Source organism: Pteropus vampyrus, unplaced genomic scaffold, assembly GCF_000151845.1.
Source record: "Pteropus vampyrus isolate Shadow unplaced genomic scaffold, Pvam_2.0 Scaffold1, whole genome shotgun sequence".
Classification (NCBI taxonomy): domain Eukaryota; kingdom Metazoa; phylum Chordata; class Mammalia; order Chiroptera; family Pteropodidae; genus Pteropus; species Pteropus vampyrus.
In genome coordinates, this window is record NW_011888782.1 from 6954682 (window position 1) to 6967333 (window position 12652).

Genomic DNA, 12652 nt, shown 5'->3' on the forward strand with positions numbered 1-12652 from the left:
AGGAAAACCAGAAAAGAATTGAGTACACACAAATCCAGAAGCCCTGAGGAAAATAAAATGAGATCGTTGTTTGTTTGATTTTTTCAAGAGACTTTCAATGATGCTTCATAACCAGCTGTCAACACTGGATTTAAGAAGGCACGAATTGAGAGGTCTGAAGTTGTAGTTCCAGGAGCAGGAGCAGCAGCAGCAGCTCCCATTCACATTACTGCTTATGTTAATGTGAGCAGGCACTTGCATGCTGTCCTGTCATGACTTGTTATGTTTCTCTCACAGTAGGCCTGAGAAGAAGTCTCATTAGAGTGTGGAAAACATGCATATGAATTCCCTGATGCAGGGAAATGTCCCCAAGGGAAAAGTATATTTATTACACTGATTGGTAAGAGGGAGAAATAAACCAAACAATAAGAAATAAACTTTAGAATCAGTTGGGATGTATTGCCTTGGGTTCTAAATGCCTGTCTGCCAAGACCTAACAGATCTAGAAAATCAGAGTAGGTGCTCTAGTATATTATACTAGGGATAACTGTCAAGTGATAGATTAGCCCCTGTGTAGGACAGGCAGCAGAGATGGGCTTTGTCCCCTAGCAGGTTAAAGGGCTGACATAGTGGATCAAGGCTAAGTGCACATTAGCCACAAAAGAATCCCCCTCACTGTTCAGCACATTGTGCCAGAGCAGTCAGATTTCCAGAAATAGACTCACCCAAATCTCCTTTATATTTTCCAGAGCTGAACCTGAACTTTCAAGGGGCTTGACTTTGCTTTTATTTTTTACTCTTCTTTTCATAGATGATTGAATTTCCTAGTGTGGCTTTCAGATCAGATGTTATTTTGGGCACAACTCAAAGAAAGCCATCCAAATATATTGAGAAGCAGTGGGTGGCAGAAAAGTTCAGCTTCTTTCCTGATTAAGCAAAGAAACACATCAGGGGGCATGGGGGGGGCAACACTAAAGACTCCAAGGTCATTGAAAAGTACAAGTATTTGACTACATAGAATGATGTTGGCTGAGGCTCAAAGTCTACTAGGTTTTAAGAGGGATTTGCAGTTTTTAAAATACCAGAGCCGTTACTCACATTTGCTACCATCACAAACAACATATTTAATCATTACACCCTAAAATTAAAATTTTTAACAATAGAAACTGTACAATGTCACAATGAAAAAAAATCGCTTGATATAAAAAAGCAATTTTTGTGGTTAAAACCTGAGTTATAGCAGCTCTCCAGTCCCTCTTCATAACCCATCCTCGAAACCTCCTCCCTCCCTTTCTGACCTCCTCCTTCCCATCCTATCACTTGCCAGGAGATATTTATTGAGCCAGAGACCCTGTGCAAAACCATTTGCCTAATTGTCTCATTTAATTTTCATAATCACACTGTGAAGGAAAATTGGGGCTCAGGCAAATAAATAACTTGCCCAAGAAGAGACAGCTCATAATCAGATCTGTCTGATTACGAAGTTTACACTCAAAAGCTTTCTGTTTAACCACAAGGAGAGCAGAGCATTTATTCTAAATTCAATATTTGAAGATTTTGATGTAATGACCTGAGGAGGAAAGTCCTGGTACTTTCAGTGACTTGTCCACACAAAAACATTCAACTCATTATATTTCTCTTCATTGGTTCCAAGGTATATTGGAGAAACAATATAATTTTACTTTACTCTCCAGGGACTAAACAACAAAATGTGTTGGGGAAAAAAAAAAAAAACATTTAAAAAAAGAGTTAAAATTAATTTTGTCATCCTTTCCTTCTTTGGAAGTCTAATTCATCAGCACTCACACACACTTCTCAGTTGGGCTCCTCCCCTTCAAGCTCCTAAGTTGGATCCTAAGCAGACAAAATGTGTTTGTGCTCAGGGAAAAAATAACAACAACAAAAAGAAAACCATAGCAGCCCACCCACACATCCATTTCATAAGGCTAAAATCAAATGAGATGAATAACTGAGAACAAGCTTCATGTATTTAGAGACCTAGAGTTTAAAAAAAAAAGAAAAGATTATCACCTACTTTGTACGTTCAGATAAAAACATGTGAGGTCTTTGTGAAGATGTCTTAAAACAAACTAAAGTAGGTATAAAATATGTACCTACTTTGTTGTCATACCCTGTCTTAGCTTCCAGAAGAACTTGTAGAGATAAGAAACTTAAGCCCCGCTCTTCTTTTTGTCATTTCTTGGTAGCAGGGTGGTGGACTCAAGATTAAAGAAGACAATTCTCTTATTCTGAATATCCTTAAGAAGATGAGATACTACATTGAATGCTATTTTCCAGGGAATGAGGAGAAGTTTGTAGATGATCTTTATCTTTACATTTTTACCGATTTCTATTCTCTATTTTTAAATGATTGCCTTACTTATATTTTAAAAGTTTGTCTTTTTAAGGAAAGTTAAAATCTTCACGTAAAAAAATAAACAATAAAAATCTGATATGCTCCTATAATTCCAGAGATAGTGCGGGGTAGTGGTGGGGAATTTTGTTAAGGCTTCTCTAGGTCTATACAGTTCTCATGTTCCTTTGCCTTTATAATTTTATAGCTTAGGCAGTAATAGAATGTAGTGGAAATCCCCCTGGAGCAGAAGGCATACTATCTGGAGTCTAAACTCCAACAAGTCCAACCAGTAGTGGAATAACCTTGGGAAGATCATTTAACTTCAGTTCTTGATTCACTTATTAGAAAAAGGAAAGATACACTGGATACACTCTAAAGACCTCCTACAGTTCTAACTGTGTTCAAAATCCAGTGCAATATGCCATATTTAAACTGTAATGAATGCTGCTGCTAGAGGTAATTAGGTATCTTTTGGGATTGCAAGATGGTAAATGGTTGCCTATTTGTCTCAAAGGATATCATTCCCCCATCTGCCAATTCCCTTGAGCCAAGATAATAATCATTAGTCCTTTCCTGAATTTGTTCTTGTCTCCTTTATTGCTCATATAGTTTGAAAATGATGTACAGTCTCTTATCCCTTGCTGGTAACATTTTTTCCTGTCCTCTCACCATTTCTACATCAACTTTAACCTGCTGGAAAACACTACAGAACCCCAAAAGAACTCAAAGTGCTTATGCATAATGTCATAAGTGCTATGATAGCACATACCTGGGGAAAGCCATTTCTATATGGGTTGGACAGGAAAGACCTCTCTGAGGAAGAGAGATTTGAACTAAGGTATGAGAAAGGCAAGGAAAGAACTTCCCATAGGAAGAAACAGAATGTACTAACGTCCTGAGGTAGGAAAGAGATTGCCATATTCCAGGAACTCAGAGATGGCCAGTATGGCCAACTAGGAAGAAAAATACAGGAAATTAATTTGGAGAGTCACACAACACATTATAGGTCTTGCTAAGGTCTACTGCTAAGTGCAATAGGAGCCATTGCACAGAAGTATGACATTCTCTGATCTAAGTTAATAAAAGAAAAAGTACTCTGGCTGCTGTATGGGAAATAGATATTGAGAGTATGATGTAGCAATAACAAAAGTAGGAAGAGCTATGGGAAAAGTACTACAATAGTTCAGGGAAGAGTTGCCTAGTCTGGTGGCAATGGAGATGGGGAAAGTGGATGATACTTTGAGACATATTTTGGAAGTAGAAACAACAGAACTTGTTCTTGGATAAGACGTGACTGAGAGGGTGGCTGAGAAAAGTGATGACTCCTCAGGTTCTGGTTCAAGTAACAAAGAGATGGGGAAATTTAATGAGACAGGAAATACTAGGAGAAAAACTAAGTTTGTGTTGTGAAAGCAAGACTATCTGTGTACAGATGATATTTAAACAATGAAAACAGATGTGTTCACCTAGGAGGAAGACAGAAGTAGAGGTATGAACATGAGACCAATACCAGGGGATTGTAACATTTACATCAAAGAGTGAGAAGAGGTCAAAGGAAACTGTGAGAGAGTATTGCCCTAGAACCCAAGAGAACATTTCAAGAGCAAAAGTAGTAAGCAGGGTCAAATGCTATCCAGAAGATAAACTGACACCTGAAAAGTGACCATTGCAAGTGGCAACAAAAGTAGTTTGTAAGTACTTAAGTTTTTAATGGCATGCTAAGGAAGTCTGCTTCAGTGTATTGAGGAATAAATTGGAGGTGAGAAAGCATAGCCAACACACATACAATTCTTTTGTTGTTGTTGTTGTTTTTCATTTAAATTTTGAATAGAAAATAATTTAATTAGACTCAAATGCAAATGATACAAGTCTCCCTCCCACACATGTCCCTAAGCCCCACAATTCTTCCTGAAGTATACTATGCAAATGTCAATAATGTGCTATTTTTATTTAAATTTTCAATGGAAAAAAGTATATGAATGAGAACGATTTTTGCAGAATATTAGGATTTTCACATTCAACTATTTTAAAGTTATCCTTAGAAAGAGAAGGGTTCCTGCCTATAATTTCTCACTGGTTATCTATAAATGAAATTCCATTCCTTGCATATAAATACCAAACTACATCCCAGCACCCATTGCACATGTGTTCTGTATTTTATTCTTAAGATGCATAGTAACAACTATATTACCCAGAAGGCAACTTCTGTGTGCCTCCTAAAGTTCTTCTTAGCTCATGGATTACTAAAGCAATCTCATAGAAATATTTATGGTATACCTAAGAGATCTAAAAAGATTATTCCTGAAGAGGCAAGAAATATAATGCTGTTTGCCAGTCACCTAACCAAAACAGCTTAAAGTTTCCCCACTTTGCAATGAATGCACTTGTTAGAGCAACTGCCAGGTTAATGACCACAATGTCCAAACATTATTTCTTTAATCTAAATTGATATGAAAAGCACAGAGCTGAATTCATCAGATTTGAAATGATCCTGATGGAGAACAACATTCTTCATAAAATTTTAACCAGAAGTTCTATTAATTACACATCTTAATAGCTTGATTAAAAGGTTTCTTGTTTCATATTGTGACACTCTTTCCCCTGTGGTTTTCTGTTTTATTATCAGGGGAATTTTTTTTTTTATCATCTTTTGCTAGATAAGGCATTCCATCTTAAAACTTGAACTTCCAAGGATTGATTTCAAACATTTTAAACACATTTGGTGTCTCAAAGGCTTTATGTATCAAAGTGTCAAAGTAAGGATAAAGCACAAATTTTTGAATCGCAAAGAAATCTAATGTCTTCTGTTTTCCCTTCTGTCTAAATTATTTGGGTATCTTTAGTGTATAAACTGCAATGTACACATTATCTCTAACAAACAAAATATAGTTTAAGCCCTATAATTGTCTAATTTTCTTTCCTTTTTTTTTTTTTTGATGAATGTTCACGTTGAGTATAAGTAACGTGAAAGGAAGTTTTTATTTTTTATGTGTTCTCCTCTATATTCTGATTCAAACCACTACCACCACAAATGAAAGATCTTTTCCTGTTTTTTAAAGAATTAAAAACTCATAAATTTTTATTTCATTCTATTAATAAAATATACAATTTTTTTAAATTTACTAAAATGTCTATCATTCAAAGAAAGCTACTTTTTTGCTGTATTCCTATCCAGTCTATATATATATATGTATATGTATATGTGGAGAGAAAGAGAGACCATGTGTCTCATTACAAAAGCAATGCATATTTATTATACAAAACTTCATGAGAAAATATAAATTAAATTTAACATCTCCCATAAACCCATACCCAAAGGCAACCATCACTGATAGATTTTTTTCTATTATTTCATTATTCTCTTCTATATTCTAAACATACATTTATTCATTTAATATTTACTGAATACCCACCATCCATGTATCAGGCACCGTTCTAGATACAATAAAAAATCTTTGCCACCATGGTGCTTATCTTCTAATGGAAAGAAACATATAATAAATAAATAAGCTTATTATACAGCATGTTAGATGGCATTCATTGCTACAGAGAAAAATAAAGCATAAAAAAGAGGTCTACAATTTAAATTTCTGATGTTTTGAATCCTGACTTTATCCCATACTTAACTTTATAATATAATTACACATTAGGTTATTGTTATTAATAATTTAAAGTTTAATTTCAACATGTAGATATATCAGAGTTTACTCAACTATTCTCCCTTTATTACACATTTGCATTGTTTCTAAACTTTTACTGTTTTAAATAAATTGTAATTGTCTTTCATTTTTTCATATATGAATACAAGTCTTCCTAGCTAGTTTTTAATCAACTTGAATACAAGGATGATATCACCTTCAATCTTTATGTCCCAAGAGTGACCCCTGTACAAAGCTCCCTACTCATCTACACTCAGTGAATGATTTCTGAATAATAAACACACATCCTAATGATAAATTAGAAATTAATTATAGAATTATAAGTCTTCAGGGGACACTGAACTGACAATGAAAGCAGCCAGCAAATTGCCCTAGGCTAAACAAGGCTCGGTATAGAGTGGTAGATTAGAGGTGCAGCAAGCTTTGATAAAACTCTAGAGATAGAAAGTGACTTGCCTTTTAGTCATTATGTCATCACCGGAGAAAGCGAATTCTGTTTGAAACTATGAAGCACAATTCCAGTGACTTATGAAAGTTCTTTTAATAGTAAATATTAAAAGAACTCCCCCCAAATATATATATATATTCTATATATATATATAGATATAGAAAGAACTCCCCCCAAAAATATATATATATATTCTATTTTAAATTGATAGGAAAGCCTGAAATGGGACAGGGAGCAGTATGTGGTTGAAAAGATGAAAAAGGATCTGCAGACCTTCCTATATAAAAATGTTTTGAAAGTCTGCTTGATACTTATGTATCAGAAATGACTTACCTGTATTGCTACCTGAAAGCAATAAGGAAGAACAGATCTCCACAGAGTATCTACTGTGTGCCAGGAACTTTAGTAGGCCCCGGAACAGACAATGGTTCCTCACGGAGTTTAGAGACTAGAAATGAAATAGGGTTGGGCAATGTGGAAGGGAGACAGATAGGCAAACAAATAAATGATTGAAAATTATGATAAGTGCTATGACAAAAACAAAAAAGGTTCTGAGAGTTACTTGGGAGAGACAAGTGACTTTAAAGTAAGAACAGTTCTGATAAGAAGACATTAGACCTGAGATCAAAGGATAAAAAGAAAAAGTCATCCATAAAAGGAAGAGGAAAATGTAGGGAGTAGCAGGAGGAAGAAGAATGTTCCAAGTAAAGACCACAGCATGTGCTTGGCTGTGAAGAAGCCAATTTAACCTCAAAATGTTTCCCATTATGCTTTTTCATTTTCACAACCCAGGTGCTCCCATCCTGGCTTCCTGCCTCAGCCTGTTTTCAACAGCCTGTTTCCCAATTAAATGTTAACTTGTGTTTCAGTGCCTTAGCATCCTGCTCACTAAGAAAACAATTTATTTTGATGTACGCAGACTAGATTAAGTCCCAAGTGATCCAATCTTTTTGTATGTTCTAATTTTTGTCTATAACATCAGTCACACTTATGCTCTGTGTGTTTGTGTAGACTAATACGTAAAAAAATTCTAAGCAGCTAAAGGTAATATTTATATATTTACATTCAGCAAAAGTATACCTGAGCATTTAATAATCATAGGATAACCTCACCTTAATTTGAAAATGCTGACAGTTTCTCAGAAAATTAAGATTCTATGTATGTTTTTAAACTACACTGTCATCTATGGCCATGCCACCCTGAACAAGCCTGATCCCATCTGATCCTGGAAGCTAAGCAGGGTCGGGCCTGGTTAGTACTTGGATGGGAGACCACCTAGGAAGACCAGGTGCTGTAAGTGTAAAAGATAAAAAAATAAGGGATTGTAAACTGTCATGGTCCTTGCAATCTGTGAGGTCAACCAAGGGTTGCCTTGCCTAAAAAATTTTTTTTTAAAAGTTAAATTACACTGTCACTTACTTACTTGTAAAATAAGTGTTAAAAGTAGGGATTTTTTTTTTTTTTTATGTAGAGAAAAATCCTCATAGCCTTTTCAAATAGTTGAATTCATTTAAATGTAGTAAATAAGATCAAAGAGTTAATTATCACGAAGTTGATGCTTAAAACTAACCTGTTATGGCAAACATAACTTACAAATTAAAATGAACAAACACAGGTTTTTCTACCACAAACATTCTAACAAATGAATTTTCCCATAACATTCAACTTTAGCCTACAAATCAGTCCTTGAATTATTACAGTAAAATTTTCTACTTTATAGGAAATCTCTGAACATTTTAGGAAGCAGACATAAAATTCAACTAAATAAATTTGATTTAACTTTAGTACTATGGTAAACACTATGGAAATATTCACTTTTCTGTGTGTGTGGTCATGGAAAGAGCGCAATGCTTAACTGTTGTCTTGACGTTCTCAAAAACTCTAGTGTTCATAGTTCAATCCAGATTTCTATTACTGAAGAAAATGATCTCTAATCTCATTGTATGGTATATAAATGTTGAATCACTATGTTATACACCTGAAACTAATAAAATATTGTATGTCAACTACTTTAATAAAAAAAATTATTAGAACTCTTTCAATTATCCTTGAAGTTCTACAATACATAACATCAAATATGCATCACCAATTCTGAAATTAAAATACTACATATCAAAGAATTTAGTAGATGTGACTTGTTCTGAGCATTAGTTTACTTGAATAATATTTGTGTTTCTGAAAGTTTATTACATAATCAATATTAAGTATATAAAGAAATGTAAAAATGGCTGAGTAGTTTGAAAAAAGATAGAAGAAAAGGTATCCAGAATAAACACATAGAAGTTATTTATGACTCTCTATGACAACCAAGATGAACAAATGATGAGAAAAGTAAATCAAAATAGGATTCATAAAACAAGGTATCAAATGCAAGTAGTAAGCAGCTGTTCATTGCAGAAGTGCATGAGCTTGAACTGTAAACCCAAAAATGGAAACTAACTGGGTCAAGAATTTAAAACTTAAACACAATAAATGCTCTTTTGGTGAATAATTCAATTCACCAATTGTCTGAGACACTAACTCTTTTATGAGATCCACTTACAGGAAATACACCTCAAGGAGAAAACTACAGAGATCTAGGTCTAGGGTAAGAACCAACCCAAAAGATGTGCATCATACAGGCACCAAGGGTCATTCACTGCCTGTGTCAGTCATGGATAATTATTTGTTGGTATCTCTTCAGAACCTATATTTTAAATTAAATATATGAATAAGGAAATAAAGTACATTAACATTTTTTAGCATTAAAAACCTCCAGAATAATTTATGTTAACACTTTGTGCTACTAGTTATTTCTTTCTCTAATGTTTCCCTTTCCTTCCAGAAGTTTCATAAGGACAATGACCATGACTTTTTCATTATTATATCCCCAAAATGTCAAGCCCAGTGTCTGGCATATGGAGATGCTCATTAAATATTTGCTGACTGACTACAAATAAGTTCATTGGTCCAAGAGGTATCTCCCAAGAACTAATATACTTATTTTTTTAAATATATTTATTTATTTAAATTAGTTTCAAGTATACAGTACATTGGTTAGACAACTATACTTGATTTTTAATAATAGCCCCCAAACTTTTCAACTTTCAAAAGAGTCTTTTCATTATTCCAAGTCCACATCAATTCAATAGTTTGAGAGATCTATTCTCTCACATTACAATGAATAATTTATCTCATTTTTAAACAAAGCCCAATCAGTATTTTAATTTGGCTTCAGATAACCAGTGTTATCTCATTAAATTCTATAATACCAGCCAAAATTAAGAAGCCACAATATTATAATAAGCCTCTATTGCCTAATCACCAAAGATTTTCCTTTAGGCTCTTTTGAAATATTAGAAATAATTCAGGTTTGCCCAGCTAGCTACTTCTCTCAGCTCAATTTAAATTAATCTCATTTGCTTACATGTTCACTATAATCTTCAAAACTGCCATCAGTCCTATTCACATGAAAAATTATCTTCACATTTCACAAAAGTCAATAAAATCATTATTTTGTACCACCTTCTATTTTCTTAACCCCAAGGCCTCATACTGATAATGTTGCCCAAAAGACAAAAGAAATATCACTATCCTTTGGGCTTAGTTACAAGGAGAATGTTACTGTTTTTAAGAATATAGCTTTTCCCAGTATAAAACTATTTTAAAACTTCAATTTTGTAAATTCTCATGAAACATTAAATTTAATTTTATTATGTACCTAGTCTCACTGAATATTTTTTCTCATGACATATTTAGCAGAGGGACTCCAGGGTATTCAGCTTTTCAGAAATGCACAGTGTTCTCAACCCCGAAGTTAGTTTATTTACGGACTGATAAAATGAATTGTTATTTTTTAAAGAAACCAGCTTGAAAGATAGAGAGAGATATAAAACTCTCACTGTGTTTAAAAAAGAAAAACTTACTGTTTAAAAATGTAAGTGAAGATTTCTATTACCAACGATGGTTCTATACTTGAATAGCAAGAGTCATTTATTTCTGATATTTTGTGTATCATGTTTGACATTTGGGAAAACTTTACTTTTAAGTAGCAATATTTCTACAGATTCTTCATTTCCATCATTTGTGTTCTTCCTGGAACCTCCCTATCACCAGTGCTTCAATTTACTATTCTGTAAGTACTTATTTATCACCCAGAATTCCATAAGAGTTATAAAAGTTTTCACCAATCTGTCCCCAGATTGACAGCACAGTAGGTATCTAACCCTTAAAGTAATCACATGAGCACCAACCCTGATATAGATTTTTTCTTTTAAAGGTCAGTGAATTTTGTGTGATATTCAATTGGATATGATTTAGGCTACCGTCTTTCAAAAGGCTACCGGGATATTGGTGCAATAAATAGATCTTACGCTGATATTCTAATCCTTTGTTTCTCAAAGAATACTGCAGGGACCAGCAGCCTGAGCATCACTTTGGAACATGTTAAAATGCAGAATTTCAGGCTCCATCCCAGTCCTACTAAATCAATGGCTGCACTTAAACAAGATTCCAAATGATTCCTTTTCACATTAAATTTTGAGAAGCATTGTCCTAACATAATTAATCAGCATCAACAGCATTCAGAGCCATTTAATCAATCTGCCAACAACCACCATCAATAATCTTTTATACAAACATGTGTCCTGTTTGTTCAACGGTGTTAGTAAATAATTATACACATTCTTAAAACCTGGTTTTTGCATATTGATGTGGAATATTCATAACAAACTTATTCTTGGGTGGAAAGAATTAATATTGTGAAGATACTTCAGAAAGTGATTTTTATAAGCTAATATTACTTGCATCTAAAATAGAATTCTAACTGGAACAGTTGTGTGTAAGTTAAAATATTAATTTCTCTGGAGTTCACTTTTCTCATCAGCAAAATGGAGATAACAATAGATAATCTAATGGGTTATTGTAAGGATTAAATGAGATCATATGAATGGAGCACTTGTATCTCAAGACTTATTTTTTCTTGATTCATTGGTCACTTTCTCTCCTACTGAAATGTCACCAAGGAAGATGGCAGCACATTGACAACTCTAGCAGTTCATAATTTCTGATATTTCCAGCCAAAAAACTATCAGAAAGGATGATTAGTCCTGAACTGGAGACTGAATGAATATTGTAAAAAGCAAATCCTGAGTCAAATTCCTAACCACAAAGTGGGTTAAAGATAGAATAGAAGAATGGGGTCCTCCCAATCCAAATTATGATTAAAAGATGGAATGGGATTGCTTTGCAGAAGAATAACCCACAAGTAACATGTACCTAGCCACTTCAAAGATACATTGCATGGACTGCTGTACACGGAAATGGAGAAAGCTGAACCCAGAAGCAACAAGGCAGAATAAAGCAGACGAAAACATGGGAGGTGCAGTGGTGCCTAGAGTATAATCAGCATAGGGTAGAGATGTAAATACGAGTGTTTGAAGTCAAAGGGAGGACATTGAGGGGTTTTAAGCAGACTGATTTAGATATTAAGGATTTGACTCTTTGTGCCGCATGTAGAATAGAGCAGTGGTCCTCAGCTTTGGTTGCTCATTAAAATCACTTGGGGAAATGATCTAAATCTTTCATACCCAGGCCACACCACAGACCAATAAATTCAGAACCTCTGGGAGCTATATCCAAGTACCTATAGTTTGTGTGTATGTTTTCAGGTGAACCAATATACAACCAAGTTAAGACCCACTGACCACTGGATGGGAGAGGCAAGAATGAAGCAGGGAGTTCAATTAGGAGACTGCTGCATTAGTCCACATGAGAGAACGTCAAAGCTTGGATGATGTGGATAGCAGTGGAAAAGGACAGGTTCCAGCTAGATTATAGAAAGAATCTATAGGAATTGCTAATGATCGGTATAGAGCAGAGATGGGGTGTGGGAGAAAGAAGAATCAAGGGTGGTTTCTACAAATTTGTGCATATGGTGGCTATTCCTGATAAGGAAAAGATATGGAAAAAAATAGGTTGGGTAGGGTGGAGAATCACAAGTTCAAGACATGTTACATTTGAAATATAAGTGAATCATCCAAGTGGAAAAGCCAAGCATGTAGCTGAATTCAGGTAAAAGAACTGGACTGAAAATATAAATCTGTAGATTGTCAAATATAGATGATCTTTTGATCCATGTGAATAGATGAAATATCAGTAAAATGTAGGGATAGAAAGAAGAAGGAAAAGTATTACATACCAACCCAAGAAAAGACATTGATGGTTGACATT

At 34.4% G+C, this 12652-nt stretch overlaps 1 protein-coding gene and 1 pseudogene across 1 annotated transcript in view; one reads left to right on the forward strand and one right to left on the reverse strand.

Annotated features, from left to right (window-relative positions):
• Positions 1 to 3222: 3222 nt before the first annotated feature.
• Positions 3223 to 12652, reverse strand: part of EFHB (EF-hand domain family member B) — an 80356-nt gene continuing 70926 nt past the window's right edge. The window contains exons 13-14 of the mRNA XM_011354883.1: positions 6776 to 6787; positions 3223 to 3288 (exon numbers count right to left, since the gene is read on the reverse strand). Of these exons, the coding sequence (XP_011353185.1) occupies positions 3223 to 3288; positions 6776 to 6787 (78 nt within the window). The remainder of the gene's footprint in view (positions 3289 to 6775; positions 6788 to 12652) is intronic.
• LOC111736275 lies at positions 7624 to 7742 on the forward strand (annotated as a pseudogene).